The 23,615-nt window shown below is 43.2% G+C and overlaps 2 protein-coding genes across 4 annotated transcripts in view; one reads left to right on the top strand and one right to left on the bottom strand.

Annotated features, from left to right (window-relative positions):
* Positions 1–19,707, bottom strand: part of TAF5L (TATA-box binding protein associated factor 5 like) — a 25,994-nt gene extending 6,287 nt beyond the window's left edge. The window contains exons 1-4 of the mRNA XM_034765130.1: positions 19,477–19,707; positions 12,751–12,895; positions 6,877–6,981; positions 3,429–4,153 (exon numbers count right to left, since the gene is read on the bottom strand). Of these exons, the coding sequence (XP_034621021.1) occupies positions 3,429–4,153; positions 6,877–6,981; positions 12,751–12,892 (972 nt within the window). The 5' untranslated portion in view covers positions 12,893–12,895; positions 19,477–19,707. The remainder of the gene's footprint in view (positions 1–3,428; positions 4,154–6,876; positions 6,982–12,750; positions 12,896–19,476) is intronic.
* A 25-nt stretch (positions 19,708–19,732) lies between these two features.
* The window catches only part of URB2 (URB2 ribosome biogenesis homolog), a 29,807-nt gene continuing 25,924 nt past the window's right edge, over positions 19,733–23,615 (top strand). For 2 of the 3 annotated variants that reach the window (XR_004645060.1, XM_034765128.1), the window contains exons 1-3: positions 19,733–19,871; positions 20,799–20,941; positions 22,925–23,101. Coding sequence is in view for 2 of the 3 variants with exons in the window: in XM_034765128.1 (XP_034621019.1) it covers positions 20,816–20,941; positions 22,925–23,101 (303 nt within the window). In the remaining variant the exon portion in view is untranslated. Of the gene's footprint in view, positions 19,903–20,798; positions 20,942–22,924; positions 23,102–23,615 lie in introns of all 3 variants that reach the window. The other variant, XM_034765129.1, reaches the window with a different exon arrangement.

The following is a 23,615-nucleotide window of genomic DNA, read 5'->3' on the forward strand; positions in this document are numbered from 1 at the left end:
GCTCTTAAACAGAGCCGAAGAATCAGGGGAGGAGCAGAGCCGCCGTTTTTCTGGACATGTTCGGCTTTTTGGCAATTCCCTCCGGACGGGGGTTTGACTGCCGAAAAGCCAGACATGTCCGGGAAAAAGAGGACGTATGGTAACCCTATAAGGATATGCAATAATCTCCCCAAAACCAAAGTATCTGGAGTGAGTGGGGGAGGGGAGGGAGACAAACAAGACAATATAGAAACCCCGTATCTCCAAAGTGAGGCATCATCAAAGGCTGTTCTACAGCACCCATCGCTGTAGCATCCAGGTGCTTTTTATCTAAGTTATCCTGTGTATTGTATATTTTCCACAGTACTGATCATTTATACATGAATAGCTCTCCCAGATATAGCCTTTCCTTTCACTATCACACATCATGGCAGCTGTGACCAGCCAGAATGCTCTTACTCTGCCTATATAGGTATTTATGGCCTCCACAGGGCCGGCTCTAGGCACCAGCAAAACAAGCTGGTGCTTGGGGCGGCACATTTTTAGGGGTGGCATGGCTGGCGCCAGAATGCCGCCCCTAAAAATGTGCCCCGGCCGCCCTAGCTCACCTCCGCTGCTGCCACTCGCACGCCGCTGCTTCCCCCTCCCTCCCAGGCTCTCAAACCTGGGAGGGAGGGGGAGATCCCGAGCGGCCACGGCGCACGAAACAGCTGATTCGCGCGCCGCTGCTCACCCTCCCTCCCAGACTTGAGAGCCTGGGGGGAGGAGGCAGGGCTGGGGATTTGGGGAAGGGGCGGAGCTGAGGCGGTGCTGGAGGTGGGGTAAGAAAAAAACGGGGGGAGGGGGGAAGAGGCCAAAATTGTTTCTGCTTGGGGCGGCAAAAATCCTAGAGCCGGCCCTGGGCCTCCATCCCAATTGTATCTGAATGCCTGTTCTCAAGTTTGAACTCCTGGAGGCCTGTGGCAGCATATTCTCATTGATGGGCTCTCCGTTCTATATTTTTTTCTCTTTCTAGCCCAGAATTTGGCAATATTATGACATGTTGCAAGAAGTGTATTCATCCAGGTTTTTCCCTACATTTGGTCCTGCTGCCACGATGGCTGGGTTTTTTTTGGTCAGTGGTGGGGCAGAAATTTCTTGGACATGTGCTAATTTTTGACAAGATATTGTTTTAAACTTGTATGCAGATATTACAATGGACACAAATGTTAAATAATCAGCAAGAGCCATTTGCACCCAGACTTCCAAAGCCATTTCAGAACACACATAAAGGTATGTAAACACTTGCTAGCAAGAAGCAATATATACTCCAAATAACTTGGCAGTGTTTTGCTATTCAGAAGTTAGATATGTAAACAAGGGAATTTATATAGCATAGGGCAGCCTGAAGCCCAGAGGCAATCTGAGGTGACCTGCATATTTGTCACAGCACTGATTCAAAGTGAAAAGTCCTATGGACTCCCAGAACCTTATGATGAAAGTAGTTCATAGCCTGATCTTGGGATAGCCTAAGCTACCAATTTGTACACCCACCTGAAAGGGTTAACTCAAGTAGTACTGCGTATTGAGCCACATTGCCTGGAAGTCTGCCCCAAGATGACTAACAAAACAATCCCTACTCATAATTAGGGCTCGGAGTTCTCTTTACTATGTCAAAGTAAACAGTCCCTCACTATCTAGATGCTACTGGGTTTTCTTTAAAAAGCAACACAAAATAGCAAAACAGCAGCGAGAGGATGTTCTCACAGCAAGCTGCTGAGCACAAGAATAAGGGAGGCCTTGCTTGGAAGGATGATTAAAGAAAGTCAGAGTCACAAGTCCTGATCTCCTAATCAAATGCAAGGTGCCACGTGGGTGGCTGCAATGGGAGGGCAGAAATGGGGCAATTGGCACTAACTAAAAGAGATGTGGAATAAACTAGATGATGCCATCAAGCAAAGCGTTGGGGTGAAGGCCAGGCATGCAAAGGCATACGCATCATTCTCCTCTCAAACATTACAAAGATACACTGGCAAGTCTCTTACATTTCTACAGTGCAGTTTCCGTAGTATAGACAGTTCAACATAATTTCTCTGTACTAAACATTTACCCACTGATCAGTTAAATCACAGGTTCTCAACCTTAATGGAGCCTCCCTTGAGACAGTTTGAGAAATGGGCATGGCTCCCACTTCCATGACTCCTCACACCAGGCCCAGCCCCCTTCTGCTCTCGTCTTTTTCTGTCCATTTTCTATCTCCTACCCTCTTCTGTCTGCTCCTTTTTCCCCTTCTTGTCTTGTTTTCCCTGTTATTTTTGCTTTGTATTGTCTTATTCACTGTTCTTGTTTCACTCCTGGTATCCCTGCAGCCTCACTCTCTCACTCACAGGACGGCTACGTGCTTCTGGGGTTGGGCCTCCACTAGCGGTTCAATGGTGCCAGGTTGCATATGTTCTAGTGCAGGGGTGGGCAAACTATGGCCCACAGGCCAGATCCGGGCCGCGGGATTGCCACCCCCAGGGCGCCACGGGCCCCGCACTGCTCCCAGAAGCGGCCGGCACCACGTCCCTGCGGCCCCTGGGGGAGGAGGGGAAGAGGGCTCCGTGCACTGCCCTCGCCTGCAGGCACCGCCCCCCGCAGCTCCCATTGGCCGGGAACAGGGAACCATGGCCAATGGGAGCTTCGGGGGAAGTACCCGCAGGCAAGGGCAGCATGCAGAGCCTTCTGCCCACCCCCCGCAGGGATGTGGTGCCGGAGCGGCACGGGGTCAGGGCAGGCAGGGAGCCTGGGCAGGCAGGAAGCCTGCCCTGGTGCGTACCGCTGCCACCCCGGAGCTGCTCCAGATAAGCGGCGCTGGGCCAGAGCCTGCACCCGAATCCCTCCTGCACCCCAACCCCCTGCCCTGAGCCTCCTCCCACACTCCGCACCCCTCCTTGCACCCCTGCTCTGAGCCCCCTCCCACACTCCGCACCCCCGAGTCCCCTCGTACACACCACACCTTTCTCCGCCCCAACCCCTTGCCCTGAGCCCCTTCCTGCACACTGCACCCACTGTCCTAGCCCTACATTCGTGGCCCTGCATGCAATTTCCCCTCCCAGATGTGGCCCTCGCGCCAAAAAGTTTGCTCACCCCTGTTTTAGTGGCTGAGCCAAGTACAGAGGGAGCAGGAAAAAAGCAGCTAGGACTGGCAGGCTGCTGCCTGAGCTTGTCCACATAAAATCCTCCCACAGCTGTCTGCATTAAGGGCTGCTGCAGGAGAAGAGAGGGATGGCAGTAGATCATAAGACTTTCATATTGGGGTGGAGCAGATTCAAGGTCATTCAGCTTTTCAATGCCCTTACAGTTCCTCTCCCGTTCCATGAAGCCCTATCCCCATATCCAAGTTAGAAAACATTTCTTTTAGCCTTTCTTATATAAATAGTCTACACACATTCCAAAACGTATAGGGTGAAAAATAAGGATATTCAGACCTCCTCATCCACGATGTCACAAGCCAGGCGGATTCTGGACACGTCTACAAGATGGGGCTCAGATTTTAACTTCCTGGATCGCAAACTCCACAGCTTTACACAAGAATTATCAAACCCAGCAGCAAGCAGCTTGCTATCCGGCGAGATCTCTGCTGTGTTCAGCAACTGCTCTGTGTTATAGAAGGCATAGAAACATATGGTGGTTAGTGAAGGAGGCCCGTCCTTGACTCGTTTAATGCTGTCCTGCAATAAATCCAGCGCTGCCTCATTCTGCAGTATGGAAGCAGGCATGTCTGTCGTTTCCAGGCCATTGCTCTCGTTGCGTGAGGAGCTGCCACTGGCATATAGCTGGTAGTCCGTCCTCTTGGCAGGCTGCACATCCAGGTGAATGTGCAAGGTGAGAACCTTGCAAAGAGCATTGTTGTTGTCACTTTGGAGGTAGCGGAGAAGGTAGTTGTAGCTGTCTTCTTGAAGGCGGATAACATACTTGTTGTCCAGAAATGCCCGGAGCTTGAAGTTGGACAGGATGTCTTGAATAGTCAGGGTAGTCTGCAACTGCTCAATGATATCCTTCTGGCTGGCATTCTGCATGAACATCCCATGGAAGCGACTGTAGAAACTGTCCACTGTGCTCTTTAGGCCATTTTGGACCATGTTAAGATGGAGGTAGACGAAAAGGGGATACAGAAGAGGCATCACTTCATGGCTGTGCTGGGAATCTGAATCTAAATCAAAACACAACAACAAGCATTATGGTTTCTCTCAATCTATTTTCTGCTAGAAACATAAATCAAGACAATTTATTCAAGCTGCCTTCAATGGTGTTAGAGGACAAACGTCTAGCCTTCTGTTGGTGTTTCTAAATAAATATTTGGTGTCCCTAAAGGGGGGATAGAGAATCTATTGCATCTCTGATCTAAAATACATTTTCAGCTCAGCAAGAGGGAGACTGTCAACATAAAATTCAGTTTGAAATAGCTTACTTCTGTTACTAACAGCACTTTTCATTAAGATCCATTTATTAAAATACACACCATAAACAACATGACAGCTGGAATCTCTTTTATGAATTTAGAAGAAAATTTTCCTATTTTAAATACTCTATGTACTGAAATAATTGCATTTTAAAATTAGGATATGTTAAAAAATATATTTGTACACGATACCTCCGTAATGTTTAACACAGAATTATTTACCTACTTTATTTGGGCCTGTACTGAGTGGTTTTCCCAGCTCCAGTACAACTTGCGTTTGGTGCTTTTAAATGCATGGAATTGATTCGCAAATGAAGGAAGAGGAACATACTCTCAGTTTATTTTGAAAACATATTGCAACACACTGTGCTTCACAGTTTTATTTCTGTCCCTGCTCTTCTCTCTTTAGCCAAAACAAATCCCAACAGTAATTTCCAGAACACAGTGTAATGTACACCTGATTGGGATACACTGTACCTTGAAGAGACTGTAGCTGTGTAACAACTCCACCCCTTTTTAAGCCAGCTTCTTGGGGCTGTTTTTCTCCCAGGTTCAAGTGACTGCAGGGAGCTATAACATGCCGAGCAGTGCCACACAAGCAGTGGCAGCATACAGGGCCACAACAGCGATTTACCAGCAGCTCAAGCCTCAACATTTGTGTAAGATGCATTCAGATGAATGAAACAAAATATATTTTAAAAGCCTTAAAGGTGGGTCTTTTTCAACCCTTTTTATTTCTTTATTCCCATTTCTCTCTGCCTCTTGCCTTCCCAGACATCATTTTCTCTTTTTCCTTTCAAATCAATGAGAAAAGACAATGGAAAAGAACCTAAGTATTCTTCCAACACTTTTTCCTTTCCATCCTGCCATTTTGCCTCTCTCTGTCTCCTTTTGTAAACCTCTCCCCCCTCTGCATTCTTTCTCCCTTCTCTCCCAGGTCATGGACAACCAATTAGTGTTTTGCACACTCTGAACGCCCAAGCTGCCAGATGGTGCTCTGTTCCATTCCCATGCCTCAGAAGTGCTGAGAGGAGCAGGACCTCACTGGAGACGAGGCTACAAGTTGGCAGGAATGGGGGTGGGAGAGAATGGGACCTGCAGGAGCCCTACAGGAATGCACTGCGGAGAAATGTGCAACAACAGCTTTTCAGTGCCAGTGGAGACAGAGACGGCAGGCAGCAAGCCTTTAGTGGGCTTCGTTTGGCTGTCTGGCTGCAGGTTACACATCATAGATGCAGATATGAAAGTAGGTTAAAGTTCAAGTCAGAAGGGGATCAAGCAGGTAAGATCAAAACCAAAACAGAAGGGGATAGAAAAGGGGAAAGCAGCTGCCAGTTGGAGCCATGAAGGCTGACTTAAAGGGCACCTGTGAGCCTCAAGCAAGAAGATGCTAAGAAAACTGCACCCCACATCTAATGCATGAGGTTTACCTGCAATCTTGAAAAGAAATGTCCACACTTTTCAATACTATCTCCACCCTCAAATTATAAAAGCATGCAGTAGTTTGATACCATTGCATTACTGATGGTCACGATAAGTCTACAGACCAGCTATATTATATACTGTGATGGGAATCTTCCCAACTAACCCGCCTCAACTCCAGCAGGAATATTAATCCTAACTTAAATATAACTGTAATCAATAGAGCTCTCCCCACAGCCGTAAAGGGTGGCAGTCACACACAACACTTTGATCGGCCACTTCTGTACTCCTTTCCCTGGAAGCCCCTCCCACTTTTTACTGCCACCTACCCTCCAAGGGTCTTTTTGTTTCTAGAAAGATCAAGTTTTCTTTCTATTTTGGGGGCACACAGAGACAACACTGTTGGTTTCTTCCCCACATCCTCTAGTCCCAAAAACTTTGGAACAATGCTCAGGTAAATTTAAAGGAATACAGTTCCCCTTAAGATCTAGGCAATCAAAAAATGAGTTAAAAATAGCTTCAGGCATTCAGATACCACAATGTCTGAAAAGCTAACAAGAACAGAAATAGAATACCACTACATCTACCTCTAAAATGATCTGCCAATTTTAGTGTTTTACAATCACACCTTCCTTTTTTCATTTCTTAAAAAAATAATACGTCTTTCCCACTCTCCTGTTGCTGCATGGAAGATCCACGCAAACACGAAGGGTAAACTGACCGGCTGAGAAGGGAAACAGCAAAACTGACTATGCACAAAGTGCAGTCAAATGCACAGAGTAAACATACTGAAAGAGATAAATATTTCTCTCTCTAACCTTTCAGTTGCAGTAATCTTAAATGTTAATTTGTTTTACCTGTTTTTAAAGGTAAGTGGTGGAGTCCCTTTACTCACTGAAGCTACAAGACTTCAGATTTAGGTCTCTTGGACATAGAGTCACCCATTCAAAAAAGAATTTTAAAGACTTTGAGCTAGCACTGTACACTAAATTAAAATTAAAAAGGTATACTGCCTGTCCAGAATCTGCTGTCCTCCTCCCACAGCTGCTTACCTGTGAGAAAACTGCGTAATCGTCCAAACTGCACTTCATATTGCTGTGGCTCTGCCAGGCAGGGAGCTGCAGACACTACGTTGGCACAACCAGATTCAGATTGGACTGGGAGAATAAAAAAAGAATTAGAATCCAAGGGTATTGGTATCTGAAAGTGTCAAAATTCAGAACATAAAATTGAACAAAATGCAACCAAAGAGACAACATTTCAGGATGAATGTAGGCCATGTTCTGCAAAGCATTAGATACTGTCTCATAGGGCATCTGACAAATTATTAATCCAAAGTTACATAAATTAGTGAAAATGGAAAAGGTTGTACACATTAAGTACTGTACTGAAAGCTTGACAAGAAACAATAGTTACCCACTGTTTAACTTTCAAAAAAAGCACAAAGTTCTCTGTCTAAACATTGTTACAGATCCCTTTAGATTGCCACTAGATAATTCAGCACAGTCCCACAACCCTGTGTGTGCTAAAATAAATCATTCTTATTGAAGCAAACTTGTGTTTCTCTCTCAAATGAATCTATCACATGAAGTGAGGAATTCCCAGAGAATCTGAATTCTACAATTGGGGATATTAAATCAGATTATCAGATTTCTTGAGTATAGGGTTTATCTGCATTACAGCAGTGTCTAGAAATCCCACTAAAGAATCAGTGCCCACAAATCCATACCTTTACTTCTTCAAACACCTAGTTTTTATCAAAATGTATCCTTATGCTCTCATGTTGCTGTGGACCGCATGTTATAGCAAAGCTGTATCCACCAACTGATCTGGGCAGTATCTTTTGACCAGCCTACATGATACAAAATACTGAGTAATTTGCAGGAGGGAAGAAAAAAACCTTGTAGTGGTGCTTGTGACTACCTTTCCAATGGAGTTTTGTTCTGACAAATACATGCCATGGCCATAAAAATAGGTATTACATTGTTTTTCAGAAAGATCAATATTAACTCTGGTAAAGATAGCTTTGAAGTATTCAAAAAAGGGATCCCCATCAGAGGAAGGAAAACCAAAATCTTCCACCTCCTAAACCTATACACAACTCTCTGTGACACTCTAAGCAGACTACATCTGTACTCTATTAAATTTTGAATGTCAAAATGTAAATTTTAAAATTTGTAATGTCTTGATTCTTTTGCTCTTCCTTCTCACCTGTTTTTTCTTTTTACTATACTTTTTCTCTCTTCTTATGAATTTTATCATTCCCTCTTTCCTTCACTCCCCTTCTTTTATCCATGTTTATACTTGCCTACATCCTCTCCTCCTTCCCATCTGTTTTCAATCCAACCCCACAATTTCTTCCTCAAGTCTCTTTATTCCTAATCCTGGTCCCCCTCTTGCTCTCTAGCGTTCATAAGACTCAGTTATTACAGGCCTGGAAGCCTATAAACAAAGTTGCCAGTTTCCACATGCTGAAGAGAGAAAGGCCAGTCTCCAACTTACCCCTGTTGTGTCGCACTGGAAAGAAATGAAGATAGCGTTGAGCCAAGATTCACATATACCCTAGCATTACACTTACCCCTGCTTTATAATGAGTAGGCATATCTTACATCAGCTTAGGGAAATGCAGTGGTCATGTTTACAGGTTCCCAGGGCTGAGCTCAATTCAATTGCAGGAGCATAAAGATAGCTGCAAAACTGCAGCCCCCACTGTGAACAAACTCAGTGCTAGTGAAGTTACATGGATAACAATATCCCACCCCTCCCAAATCCCCTATTTCCTAAATACACAAATCTAAACACTGTTGGAAGATTGTTTTTCCATAACCCAGCTACTTTGGAAATTCAGAACTGGTAGGAATTCCATGCAGAAGCAAACAGTAAGGTTCTGAAGGCATGCTGTGTTGCATAAAATCTTAGAGGTGATGTAAAAAGGAAAAAAACCTATATATTTATTGAATGACTTCAAATACTTTTTTCTACTTCTAAAAGACAAAGTTTTTAGGCTCACTTAATGCCTACAGTTCAGCTTCTCTGTTAGTGCTTGGACTTATGGCTCAACGAAGTCAACATTCTCTATTAGAACTATAATATACAAACTTTGCTCACGTTAACCTAAAAAAGCATTGCACGGTAGTTTACAAAGTCAGCTGCATCAGTCATCTGAACAGCCCAAACAGTAGCAGACCCAATCACAAGAGCTTGCCTTTTATGCGACTCACCCATGTACGCAAATATGGCTATTCCGTAATAAAATCTCTATACAGGGTTAAAGAAAAGATTTAGCGTCAGCTCTTTAGGATGTTCCCGTTTCCCCAGCACTACCTTTGGCAATAGGTCCTGATTTTGACATTCCCATAGGTAATGGGAGTGATCTGCCTCTCTGCCCATACCACACAGGTGCACTCTACTGAGTACCACTAAATCTCCCCTTAGCCCCGTGTAACTGACTTACTTTTCAAAACCAAGATCACCTTCCGTGTAAGACAGAAGGGTGTTACCTTTGAGTAATTAACTCGGGAAAAGGCTAATCGGGCAGTTATGCTCATTGCCATCATGCAAACAGTAACCAGATACTACATATGAGCCAATTATAAGCAGTTAGAATTCTAGTTCTTCCCCTTCTGACATTTTACACAGGAATCAAGAACTTAATCACTCCCTAAAAACTCCTCTGGAGCAGGGAGAGCTGTTTTCAGGTGTATTTTCCTTCTGAAAGAAAGAGAGAGATTTTGGGCGTATATACATTTCTTTCAGTTCTACCATGGACAGTTTCCCTCCCACCCTCTCCATTGGCCATGACAGCATCGATTGATAACATCTGTTTCCTGATTTCAATTCCTGTAAATGGAGCCAGTTATGTGACCTGCTAATAGATTGAAAGGAACTATCCTAGCTGAAATGATGATCTCCCTTGTAGTGTTCTATTTTGGCTAACAAAAGTGTTCTCTTCAGCTGATACACACAGGATGGCTACTCTCACACTTTTATTGGTCTATTAGAAAATGATCAATTTACCTCACCCACGGGTATATGTGTGTATTAGAAAAACCTGCTGCAGGTTCACTTGCGCTACTGGTGCATTATGCTTCTGGTCCCATAAAGGGCAGAAGATGAGCTGGGAGGAAGTTCTGCTCCCCAGTTTGTATGCTGCAGTGAAGCATACAACAGACAAATAGCTAGAGAGATATAGTGACCATATCAAACATTTGGGATGGGCTGAGGTAAAGCAATTCTGAAGGAAGAAGGAAAAAGTTAAGTGCCAATATAGGAAAGAAAAAGAAAAGCATATAAATCAAATAAAGAACATGAAATATATCTAGAAAGAACAGAAACCATAGTACAGGAGACAGGCAAGAATAGGAAGTAAATGACCCAGAGAATTAAATGAAAGGATTGTTGTTTAGAAAACAATATGGCGAAAACAATCAGGGAAACAGCTGAACAGGAAAAGCATGGGTGGGTTTTGTTAGGGAGTCAGCAGGGGATTTTTAGGAAAAGTGATGAAAATAGTTATTCCAAGAGTATTTCAACACAGGCTTTTTTTATTGTGGTCAGGTGTTAGTCTAGTTATCAGTCTTCAAGACCAAGGCAACCTCCATAGTCAGGATATGTTGCAGGAAGACCATCCAACCTCCATAGTCTTGATCAGCCCAGTTTCCATTTTTATATTTGTTTTAAGTCACGAAAAAAGAACTTTCCAGAGGTTCACTCTCATCTGGAGAACTATAACTTATGCACATTGTGCTCCCACTGAACATGTCTGAAATGAACTAATAGTGACCACCTCAACAAATGACCACTGACTGCCCTGAGTTTGGGATCTAATGAAAACTGATGACTGCGTTCTGGATCACCAGCAACAAAATCCTTGAACTGGCAGGATACACACTAATGAATATAAATTTATTTACAGTGTTTGGTGGCCAGTTAAAAATATACAGATATTCATACTCTCTTATCTAAATTAGGTTTCTATTTGTATGCAAAATAGTAAGATCTGCATACACCAACATAATCCCACCAGCATCTACTGTCATACTTTATGCCACTGAGATTATGGCTCCCAAGTCCTAATCCCATTATCACACTGCCTCCTTCTTCCCCACTGCAGCCTTCAGCAAAATCACTTCATCTTTTTACTTTAGTTGCATCCCATTTAAAATGAGAATAATACTTCACTGGTTTGTTGTGAAGATTAAATAGAATCATAGAAATGGAGGACTGAAAGAGACCTTGAGATGTCATCAAATCCCACCCCCTGTACTGAGGCAGGATCAAGTAAACCTAGAACATCCCTGACAGATGTTTGTCCAACCTGTTCTTAAAAATCTCCAAATATGGGGATTCCACAGCCTCCCTTGGAAGCCTATTCCAGAGCTTAACTATCCTTATAGTTATAAAGTTTTTCCTAACATCTAACCCAAATCTCCATTGCTGCAGATTAAGCTCATTACTTCTTGTCCTATCTTCAGCAGCCATGGAGAACAATTAATCACCAACCTCTTTTAACAATCCTTAACATAATTGAAGACTTATCAACCCTCGGTCTTCTTTTCTCAAGACTAAATATGACCAGGTTTTTTAACCTTTCCTCATAGGTCAGGTTTTCAAAATCTTTTATCATTTTTGTTGCTCTCTTCTGGACTTTCTCTAGTTTCTTCACATCTTTCCTAAAATGTGGCGCCCAGAACTGGACACAGTACACTAGCTGAAGCCTTACCAGTGCTGAGCAGAGCGGGACAATTACCACCCTGTATCTTACATACAACACTCCTGTTAATATACCCAGAATCATATTAGCCCTTTTTGCAACTGCATCACATTGTTGACTCATATTCAATTTGTGATCCACTATAACCCTGCTATAGCTATTGTCTGAAAATGGTTTGAAGATGAAAAGCCATACAGACGCACCAATTATCATTTCTCTTAGGTCTATAAAGAGTTGAACCTGCCATTTACCCATAGCATGTTACACTCTGCTTCAGTATTGTGGTGGGTCTATTCTAGAAATGGAAAAGATCTATTTTATCATCTTCTAGTCCATCTCCCTGCCAATGCAGGATTGTACAGTAACTGGTATTTTGTCCAGGCAAGCTGTATGTGTTACAAGAAACAGAGAGTGTACCACTCCCCTTGGGAGGCTGCCACAGGCTGAGAGCTCACCGACAGAAAACTTCTCCTCCCACCGAACATTCGGCCTGTATTTTCTTTTACCTTTAAACATGAGTTTCATCCCTCATTATAACCCCCACCCCACCCTTTGGTGTTTATATTCTTGCAATATTTGTGGACCGTTGTGTCCCTCCCCTTCAGGTTCTGCAGCGAAGAGTGCCATAGACATGGTTTGAAAAAACAAACAAACATGTTCCTTGGGCGGAGGAGGAGATGTGGAGCAGACAGTGTAGCAGAGATCCAGGAGCTCTTAGAAGGGAAAGGGAGAGAGAATGCATGTAAACACGTTCCATTCCAGCCATTACAGGGTTCTTTTGAGGGATGTGGAAGGGTCTTTCAAAACTACATGACAACTACTAGTCAGAGAAAAACAGTTCCTGGTATTTTTATTTCATATGATTCTGTGCTTCTGCAACACGAAGTTGTACTGGCTTTTCCTATTCATACCCAATTTCACCCTTAGGTTTTTTCACCATCAGTACTCGCCAGGTTTCTCCTTCCCATAGAGCATAAATGGGTGTTTCAGAATATTTGCCCAGATTAATTAGCTTACTTTTTCTCTATCATTAATCTTATTATTCTTCTGACCACGCTTCTAGTCTAGGCCCCTTTATATTTTATTTTCCCCACTACTGTTTGTAATTCCTCCCAATTTAGTATTTGAAAAATTCCCTCTGAAAATTAAAGTTACTATATAGAAACTAGGTATTTTCCACTCCTCCTCCCATAAGTATGCATGAAAAATTTACCTGTGATATTAGCTGCCATCTCTTCAGCAGTCTGACACAGCCTCAGCCCTTGTTTTAGGGGACCTTCCGAGTCCACATACTGACGGCGCTTGAGGTAGCAGGACACTGCCATCTGAATCTGTTCTGTGCGTACGCGTTTCATGACCTCAAAAAAGATGGTGCATAAAAATATGGTTTACAGGTGGGTTATGTATCTTTTTCCATAAACATAGTATCTGCATTAAACCTGACTGAAAACAAATGGCTCAAAACTTCCATTATACTAGCAACCACATAGGCAGATTCTTTAGACACTGAAGTATGAGAGATACCCTTAAGTGCTCATCTCCCAATACCTCAGCATAACTAGACACTGAAAGAGTAAGAGAAAACGGTAGTGGTTAGCCAAAAGATTTTATTTAGCTAAAAGAACATCCATTATAAGGTAGCAAAAGTAACTTGTAAAGTTTGTTTTTTAAATTGGGTTGTGCCTTTCCCTCACCCCCTTTTTCATTGTGATGTATAAGGAGGGCCTGAAAGGCATGTTTCTCCTACTTGCTTTTTCACATTACAAATTCAGGTCCTGTTTAGCCTTAAATGACTCTGATGACTGTAAAACCAGTGAAATTACATCATCACACGAATGAAAGTTGATCAGCAAAGAAGGGAACAGATTTTTAATCATACAACTCAACTTTTTTTAAAGGAAGTTTAAGAGGCAAGAGCTAACATTAAACAACTTCTGGGACTACCAGGAGGTCCTCCAGCAAAACCCGGGAAGACCACAGTTAACATTCCTATTACACCTCTACCCCTATATAATGCGACCCGATATAACATGAATTTGGATATAACACGGTAAAGCAGTGCTCCGGGGGAGCAGGGCTGCGCACTCCGGTGGATCAAAGCAAGTTCAATATAACTCGGTTTCACCTATAACACGGTAAGATTTTTTGACTCCCGAGGACAGCGTTATATCGAGGTAGAGGTGTACTTCAAAGGTAAGAAGCAGAACTTCCTGCACCCTTCTCTCCCTTGCCTTCCCCCCATCCAGCCACCTCTTTCCCACACATCTTTTTGGGAAATCCTTATACAAAAAGGAGCAATACAAGTTAATTAGAAATTATTTGCAATAATAATGAATTTTGCAAACATTTTCTAAAAGTGTCATAGCTCCATAAAATAATGAGTCTGATGCTACTTGCATCAGCCTATAGTTTATGAAAAATGGAACATTGGTCAGATGTTACTTGAATCCCCCTTGCCCACTAATGACACAGTCAAAAAGCCATAGATTCTATTCAGACATTTAGGGATGTTTAAGAGTTTTAAGTGAAATAAACACCAAACATGGACATATGGTTTATTAAATATGGATTAGTGCTAATTTTCTTCTACTGGAAGAACGAGCTAAAGAACTTCAACATTAAGTCTGCTTCCTACCTCTCTACCCTATGTCCCCATTCCCAATACAAAAAGACCTGCATTTATTTACCATAAATACTAATGTTTTCTGGTTTGAGCAACTATGTTTTATGAGGTACATCAGTTCTCAGACAGGCAATATTAGTTTTAAGGATATCCCTTCCCAAAACAGAACAAGAGGATTTTAACAGCTTTTTAAAAAGCATGACAGTCGCTTAGCTTTTGTTAATACTCACACACATTTTACAGTTTACAGGAGCAGTTAAAACAATTAGCTCTTCTTGAAGTACCAAGTGGGTGTGAATATGAAATTTTAGCAATAGTGGAATTTTAAGAGACGTGCTATTACAAAGCCATATTTGCTCTGGGGACAAGTTTAAAAAGTTTTCCATCTGTTCACCTAAGTGAGTCAATTGTGGGGGGCCACAAACAAGTGCGTTTTTCAATTTAAAAAAATGAAGAAATGGTATGTTTCAACCACAGCTTCCTCCACTCACAAGAGCTAATAAAATCATATAAATCAATGTAAGTTCTACTGATATCTTTAATATTTCTCTGCAGAAGGGAGAGGTATAATAGGATTCTATTCAAGTCAACAAAAAAGTGAATGCAGAGAACTCCAAATCCTAACTCCCACCCAGAGAAGTTTAAATCAGATTCAGAATCTGTTTTGTTGCAGTCCCATATTTTATCCAATACTGCAGCTAGTATAACTGATGTATAAGTGCCTCATCCAAGCTCACACTAGGGCCTTATTGATGCATACTCTGTGCACAAATTTAACTAAATCAGTTTAGAAACAGATTTAATTAAATCTGTGAAACCCACTCTTGTAAAGGCTCTTATTTCAGATTATTGAGTACCTTAAACTGAGTTATTTTACATTTTTTTAAACCAACTTAAACTAAATCACAATACCACTCTTAATCCAAAATATGTGCATCTACAAAAGGGCATTGCACTGATTTAACTACATATGTTTCTAAACTGATTTAGTTAAATCATTGCACAAACTGTGTGTATACCAGCCCCACACCAGTGATTCAATATAAAATAGAACCCATAACCATCAGAGTCTTGTTTTTTTGCTTTAATCGCAGCCTTATTTTTCATTACCAAAACTAACATGAAGCTGCATCAAGGAGAGGTGCTCACACATTAGGACACAGCTCCCTTATACAGGTGACTCACAATAAGCCTGTAATGAGTGAGGAGAATCACCCATTACATTGAGGCATAGAGGTGTCGAACTCCAGCAGATCCTATCAAATGGTAATGCCATAAGGGCTGCAGGGGAACAGAGGTCAGTCTTCACCAGCAATTGCTGAATCAAGCAGGTGACTAATGTAGAAGAGGGTAAGTTTGAGGAAAGGGAGAAAGACAAGAGTTTAAATAGGGCTCTCAAATCCTCATATACAGGGATTGGGTATTTTAGGGATGTTAGACCAAATAGATTAGGACTTGCGATTCAGATCAGTTACTGGAAACTCGTTCAGGCTTGGACTTTTCAGAGCTTTGGGGGTAACAGGAAACCCTAGCTTTTTACATTTGTAGAACCCTGCGTGGATACAAAATTTTGTATCCACATCTGATCTGCAAAAATGGTCCATGAATAGCCGAGAATATCTCTGAATTTGCAGGACTCTATACGTTTGCAGGAAAACACTTACTCCCCTTCACTCTCTCCTTTGCCCGCAACAGGACTGGGATTGACACTAGGAATGACATCTCCTAAGAAGATTTTTTTTTTTCTGTAGATAAAGGATGGTTTAAAGTTACCAAATAGGTAACACAGGCAACTGAGAACTGAACTTAAAGAATCTAATTAACTACTTATGCTGCTTAGCAATTCCACTTTTGTTTAATTCTTGTCACCCAACAGGAACTGCTTAGATGGTTTACTACTGAGCAAATCCCCTAAAACATTGCAAATACATGACATTACTGCTACAGGTGCTATGGCGGTCCAATAAGGCCTCTCTCCTGGAAAGCTATTTTTGCTCCAGCTATCTGCGGCTCAGCTCTTCCATTCGCTATCGGACCTGACTCCTCAGTACGAAAGGGAGTGTTATAATGGAAGCAGGGAAATTATCTGCAGTAAAAGACACAGGAAGAAAAGCTCCAAAGCACCAAAAACAATATTCCTAAAGATACTGTGATTTTGATGGCCATTGCAGAGTATATTAAAATAAGCATAAGAAATCAGCCCTTCAGAATGCTGTCAGCAGGGTTCAAATTAGGCCAGATCACACCAGGTCAGAGGCCTAGATTCCGCCCCCCCTGGCATCTGCCATCTTGTTCTCCAAAATCTCAACTTTCACTTAGTCTTTTGCTCTCCTGATTGTGGAGAAAGCTTTTAAAATGTGAAATGCCTGAGTCTGCACAAAGTGAGTCTGAAAATCACTCAGAGGTCTGAGCTACCTGATTCTTCTTAATGGGGCATCAATGGAAGTGCCCAGGGATAATAGGTCAATATTGTTAACTCATCTACTGCTTATCAAAATAAAAAAGAAAGGAGAGGACAGATCATGTTATGAAGTGCTGCACAGTCTACACAGAATTAAATCATCTTGCTTTGGTGTCATGAGGGGGTGGTAGGTGGAAAAAAAAACACTACTTTTTTTTTTTGAGAAGCCAGAAGCCCAGAGGATACCTCAGCCCCAAAGGGGGTGCCAATCCCATAGAACCCAAGCCAAGCTCCCCTTCCCCAGAGCAACAGGAACATACTATGATTTGGTGGTTAATGTGGGGCCAAGGGCATCTTCCCTGACTATAGTGGTTGTTGCTTCTCCTTCTGGAAGCTGCCTGCAGACTCAGGCAGACCCTAATGCAGTTATGCTCTGTCCATGTTTTCAAGCTTTTCTTCGCATACTAAAGGGCTAGTAACAACTTTTCAGAAGCCAGCTTAGATTTTGAAGTCATCACATGACTGCAGAAGCTAGGGCCTTTGCCTTTGTTGAGAACTGTGTATCCAAGCCTCCATATGAAGAGTCAAACCTGACCAGCTCAGCTGAGCACCTGTGATCATATTTTGAACATCTGCAGATTCTATGGTGAGTGGTGTGTCAGGCATTGAATTGTTGGCAGAGCATCACTGCCTTTTATCCCCAAATTGAGCCCTTGCTTTCAGGTCAATGGTCTGTTACTGAGAGGCACCAAAATTGGAGTCCATGTGCAGTATAGCAAAACTTCATTTCTGTATGGGGCCTTTCATATAAACTATAATCCCACAACAGTTTATAGAAGTAAATGGACTCAGCTAAAAAAAATAATTATTTCCAATATTTCTGCCTGTGTCATTGACAACTGAGAACTGAACTTAAAGAATCTAATTAACTACTTTATGCTGCTTAGCAATTCCACTTTTGTTTACTCTTGTTCTCTCTCAGCTTCTCAGTACTTCAATGTTTGGGTCACAAATAATGCAGGGAAATGTTTAAGTGCTTAAAAACTACTGCTTCCACTTGAATTAAAAAAAATATTATTTCATGGCACTACTTCTACTAGTCTTAGGGTTCTGTAAAAACTTGTTTTTACAAATTCTAAATTTTTGCTCAAATTTTACTTAAGTGCCCCCATTTATAGTAAGAGAAATAGAGGTCCAGGTTAGTGAGACAAGATACATTGTAAGCTGAAATGGAGATTTAACGAGATGCAGCAAAATAGGAGAAGCATTCCAGATGGTAGAAACAGTAAGCAGGGGTAGTCAGCAGGCAGACTGTGGGCCAAATCCGGATCATCAGATGCTTTTGAACAGACCATGAAATCTTTTTATTTACTTATTGTTATTATTGAGGTGTCAAATGTTTCTGTGGAGTCTGGACCTTGACCAAGAAGTTTGGACCTTGACAAAAAATAATTTAACTACCTGCAGTAGATTATACCCTTACCCAACAGTGGAGTTTGGGTTCAGAAATAGAGGAGACAGCTGTTTAACAGTGGTTTTAGTGGAGTTGTGTCCATTCACACTAGACCTGCATTTTGGGCACAATCCATAGAATAAGCCTGAACAACCCCATGAAGGATGTTTCAAGAATGAGATTCAATGGCAAGCTTTGTGTGCCTTATTTCCTGTGTTCCACACGAGCATGATCTATTTTATTTCCACCCACAACAGATCACCCTCTCCTTTCAAATTCTAATACATCCCTGCCTTCCTTAAAGTGAGGTCAAATCTTACTTCAAAATTAGGGTTTGTAAAAACAAAGTTAGAGCCACAGATCCATTTCCATGAATTTCCCCCTTCCCAACTGAACCAGTATTTTTAAATAATAATTTTCCTTTACAATGTTGGTAACCCAAACAAAACACCACTGAGCAAGCACATGAAGACCAGAAAGTGAAAATCAATTTTTCATTGCATAAGCATTAAAAGAATGTTAATAAATCCTGAATTTTTAACACTTTCAGGATTTATTTGTAACACACAAGAAAAGCTTGGTTTTTACACTGCAGTTATATTTTGGAAGGCAACTCTGTAAGAGTGGGAATTTGTGGTTCCCTATGTTTCACTGAGCCCAAATCCAATGTGCTCAGTATAAAGTCATTCATAACTCCCAGCGCTACAACCTGGGAACGAAGCTGGGTGTTTTCCTGCTTGTGCGTCATCAACAGCATGAGATTCTGTAGACCAACTTTTGCCTGCAGTGCCCCCTGGGCAACCTGATTAGCCTTTAGTAGGGCTGCACAGGTGTCACTGAGGGCAGAACTAGGCCTGCAGGGCCTTTAGTGCTGGCTCTGATGAAATTAACGGGAAAGCCCCAGCTTGATCTTCAGATCCCAGACTCTGGTTGTAGGGGTGGTGGTTACAAAAGTTATGCTTTTGCTACATGTAAGCTGAGCTCTTGTAACCTAGAATCACTGAGACACAATAATCAAGGAGTCCCACGGGGCCATTTTTACAGGGTCACTTTTCAGGGCAGAATCAGTTCGATAGTCCCCCTCCCAGCCTAATAAAATCAGTGCAGAGCACAGAAGGGGGGAAACCACGGGCAGAGAAGGCAGCAGCCGCCAGGGGGAATCAGGAAGCTGGGGAGGAAGGAGATAAAAAGCAAGAGGGAGCAAAGGAGAAGCGGATGGGGAGGCAGGGTCAGGGAGGATCCTCATCCCGCTCCCTGTTGCTGGGGCTGCACCGCTGCAGGGAGGGGAGGCGAGGCAGCTGGTTCCCGTCCCCTTGCAGGCGGGCACAGCTGCATCCCCGGCGCGGTGTGCGCCGCCCCCCCGGCCCAGGCCTGCCTCCCTCTCCCTCCCAGGGCCCGGGACGGCTGCCGGGCGCGCTGCACGGGGCAGCCTGCTCGCGCGCTCCGCCCTGGGGCCACTCACTGAGCATCGCAGGCGGCGGCGGCTCCTGCTGCGGGCACAAGGCGGAATCCTGGGCTCGCGCTGTCACTGCGCCCGCCGGCGCGAGACGCCGCTCTCCGCAGCGCGCGCGCAGCCCGCGCCGCCTCCCTTGGCTGCCGCTGCTGCTGCCTCCGTCTCCGCCGCGGCTCGAGGCAGCCGCTCCATGACTGACTGACACAGAGAGAGAGAGCTAGAGCGAGGAGGGCTGGGGCGGCGCCACGGCGCATGCGTGATGCACCCCCCCACACACCAATGGGAGGCCCTCGCCGCGGCGCTCGGCTAGCGCTGCCTGGCGCCTTGAGCGGGCGAAGGGCAAAGGCCACGGGGCGACCGGGGCGGAAGCACGTGTGTGCGGGGACGCGGGGAGCCGCGGCCGGGTGAGGACGGAACCCGCGCGGGGGGCGACAGGTGTGAGTGAGCTGAGCCGGGGCTTGTGCCGCGCCGGGCTGGGGGAGCGGGGAACGGGCTGCGGCGCCGGAGCTGGCTCGGTTGTTCGGGGCGTGGTCGGTGCGGTGCGAGCCCCAGCCCAGGAAGGGTCCCCGGGCGGGTGGCTGCATCGCGGGGTCTGGACATAGTGTCTCAGCGGCTTGTTGCGGGCGTGGTCTCAGGTGACTCTTGGGTGGGTCTGGCGCATGGCGGCAGCAGCAGCTGGCACTTGCTCCGTGTGGGAGGTTGGACATAACTGAATCTGGTCCATTATTATCCGGTATGTAGTTAAATACCAGCCTTCTGGCTCACCTTTGGAGGGGTGGGTTCGGTTCAGATGGAGGCGCTGGCAGTACTTACTTTGTAATGGAGGAAGGTGCCGGGGCTCAAGCAACTTTTGAACGTTCATAACTGATGCAGCAAGGCCGGAGGTGAATGGGCTATATACTGCCAAGCCTAGAGGTGCCGGGGCTCAGACCTTGCAAACCTTGGGACAAATTAAGCATTGGATGTAGGGTCTGAGCCTGAGACGTGCTGGGCATGCGCAGCTTCCTGTGCTTTACAGAGGAATGGTGGGTAGTTAAGCCCCTCTCATAAAAAAACTCAGTTTGTGGTGTTGTCTTCCAAGTTTTCCCAGCTCTTGTTTGCCTGGTATCCAATGCTGTTTCCACTGATTTCAGTGGATTGGATCCTCAGTGACCAGACCTGGGTATCAAACCCAGGTCTCTTGTATCCTAAAGCTGAATGAACATAGGGCTAGCCCAAACAAGAGTCTGCTTTAATAGAGAGAAATAACCGTTAATTCTGATATTCTTAAATTCTTCTGGTTAATGTTTGTCAAGTGCATCTCATATTTTTGTGAATATTTGATGTTTCAGATACAGTAGTAGTCTCTATGGCTGCAATTTACTCTGGAATTCACCTGAAGCTGAAAAGTGCAAAAACCTCTTGGGAAGACAAAATCAAATTAGCTCACTTTGCATGGATTTCCCATCAGTGCTTTCTTCCAAATAAAGAACAAGTATGTTTTCAAAAAAGATTTTGTTTTAATTGTCAAATACAGAAAAATGTATCAATCTGTTGCTGTGGAGACCAAGCTGATTCAGAGGAGGAATGATGCATTTCATTTGCCTCTAGGCACTGGTGCAAATACAGCTGTAATAGGGACTAACTGAAAGTTGTTGCTGCTGGTTGTGAAGTAGCCCAGTCTGTTTCCTAATAGGCTTTCATCTCCATCACAACAGTGACCACTAAGAGGCAGTTATATGGAAGTTTTGTTTAGTGGCTTCAGCAGAAAGGCCAAGTATAGAATGGGCTAAAGAATGAACTACCTTCTCACATCTAAAGATGGTCTCTTCAATTCAGGATTGGGACATGCTCATGTGGCAGAGGGGGGAGAGATGCAGTGCCCATGCTATATTGGTTTTGCGGATAAATTGAAGACCTCTGTCTCCAGAGTTGTAAGGCTAGCATCTTTCATCACATCTCCTACATGGCCCCGCAAAGTCTTGCCAGCCTTCTCCTGATACTGGCTAAAATCACCATCCACCAGTCCAGGAGGGGGAAATTGGACTGGTGGGGGAGAGTTCTCTGTGGCTGTGAGACCTGTTTCCAGGCACATTATCTGTGTGAATACAGGCAGCATGACCACTCACTCCTTGGATTCTTCCTTGGAGTAGTGGGTATTGTCCAGCACGTTCTCTGTGCGGTGTTCCTTTCTCAATACCATGTTTTGATCCCCTGTGACCTGTTTTTTGTGTGTGTTCCTTGTAAATAGTTGATTTCTGGGTCCTGTGGTTCTTCCTTTCACCTGAGAGGGGCAGACCTTACATCATTTGGTGGGCTTTGCTTGCTGATCCAGCTATCAAACCAGCTAGCATTTTAGTTGAGAACGGAGCATAAGAAGGATCTGTACAAGTGTTTTTTTTAAATTGTTATATAAATTGCTTTAAAACATGAAATTAACTTTTAATGGAATGATTAAATGAGCAACATTATACAATTTAATTGTATTTTAATGGTTTGTCTAAATTTCCTTTTTAAAGAAAACTAAAACTTTTAAAATGTTATTTCAAAGTATCTTCTTTAAGAACTTGGAAAAAAATTAAGAAAAATCTTATTTATTTCACATCTACATACAAAAACGGAGCAGAAATTGTAAGAACTGTGAAGCTCCATAATGGTCAGCATAGAGCTTGCAATCTCTGGACCTTGAAAGTTCAGTGCTGACTTATTATGACATTTATAATCCTTTACAGATCAGACGGGGCCTTTGGAGCTTGTAACTGTGTAGTGGTGATGGTGGAATTTACAAGATATTCAGGTTTGGTCTGTAGACCCTGTAGTACATGGACTACATCTGTACACCTTGTAAGCAAAGTAGGCACTGCCAAAGGATTTTGTAAGCTCTACTGATAGCAAAGCTTCAGAGGTTTACAATATACATGTATACAGAGAGAGAGAGAGAGAGAGACTGAAAAAATAGGAACTCCAAAAAAGTTAAATCAGGCCTGTGAAATCATTCTATTTGGGGATCAAGATTTTAAATAAACTAGCAATCTTTAGGACAAGTTGTTTTTGCATTTTGGAAATTAGAACAATTTTTATAAAGTGAAAATCCACCAATTCTTTTTTTAAGTTCCCTCACTCAAAAATGTCCTCATTGATATAAAAATTTTATGTGAGAAATTTTCTCTGCTGGTTTAAGAGAAGCTGAAAGGAACCCAGCATTTTCACCCTTGAAATTAGCTTTACTATGAAGGTTAGAGTGCTAAGGGGGCCAAAATTGAGTTTAGAAAAACTGTGTTACAAATTTAAGCCCTGATCCTGCTTGGAGAACTGCATAGACCAACTTCTGCGTCCACATAGAGCTCGTTCTTCATGGGCATCTGTCCCCACAATTCTCAGGTGTGAAGTGGCTACTACAGTTCTGTAACCTTTTCCCATGGAGGTAAAGATGATCACCCACAGCTGTATATTTTTGTTTTTGTTTTAAATAACACAGGTATTACTTGATTGGGTGAGCCATGCATTGGTTTCATATTACAACAAGAAACTTGAACTGGAGGATGAAATTGTTGAGAAACTTTGGACGTACCTGGATAACATTCTAAATAGCAGAAAACTACAGAATCTCTTAAAGGATGGAAAGACAATCAACCTCAGTTTTTTGATTGCACAGGTAACTCAAACCATACTCTTTGTTAGGTGATGAATACCAGTGCAGTATGTGATACAATATGATTCTTCCTTTTAGAGTGAGATGTAATATGAAATAGTTATGGATAATTAGCTTACATTTTTAGGCCATTGTATTTATTTTCTCTTCTATCCCCTCTGTTACAAGACAGCTGATATTTGTGGAGAACAAAGATTGAAAGCAACAACACTTCCCAATAACCTCATACTCAGATGATCTCTCACAGGTTTCCCCCTCCCCAAACCATCAGGGATGGAACAGAATTAAATGTTTTGGTTAGTAAGTAAAGACCCAAGTAGCCTAGATGACTTCATTCAGTCTACTCATGTGAGAGAGAGTTAAAGGCTTGCAAATATATATTAATACAGTAAACTCTGGGAGATCATGTGGCTGTTTTAGAGTTCAAGTGGAATTATTTGCTTACTAATGGAGATCGTTGCTAAACAGGTTGTCCAATTAGAACCAAGTAGCCTAGATGACTTCATCCCCTCCCCCG

Source organism: Trachemys scripta, chromosome 3 (genome assembly GCF_013100865.1).
Source record: "Trachemys scripta elegans isolate TJP31775 chromosome 3, CAS_Tse_1.0, whole genome shotgun sequence".
NCBI lineage: Eukaryota > Metazoa > Chordata > Testudines > Emydidae > Trachemys > Trachemys scripta.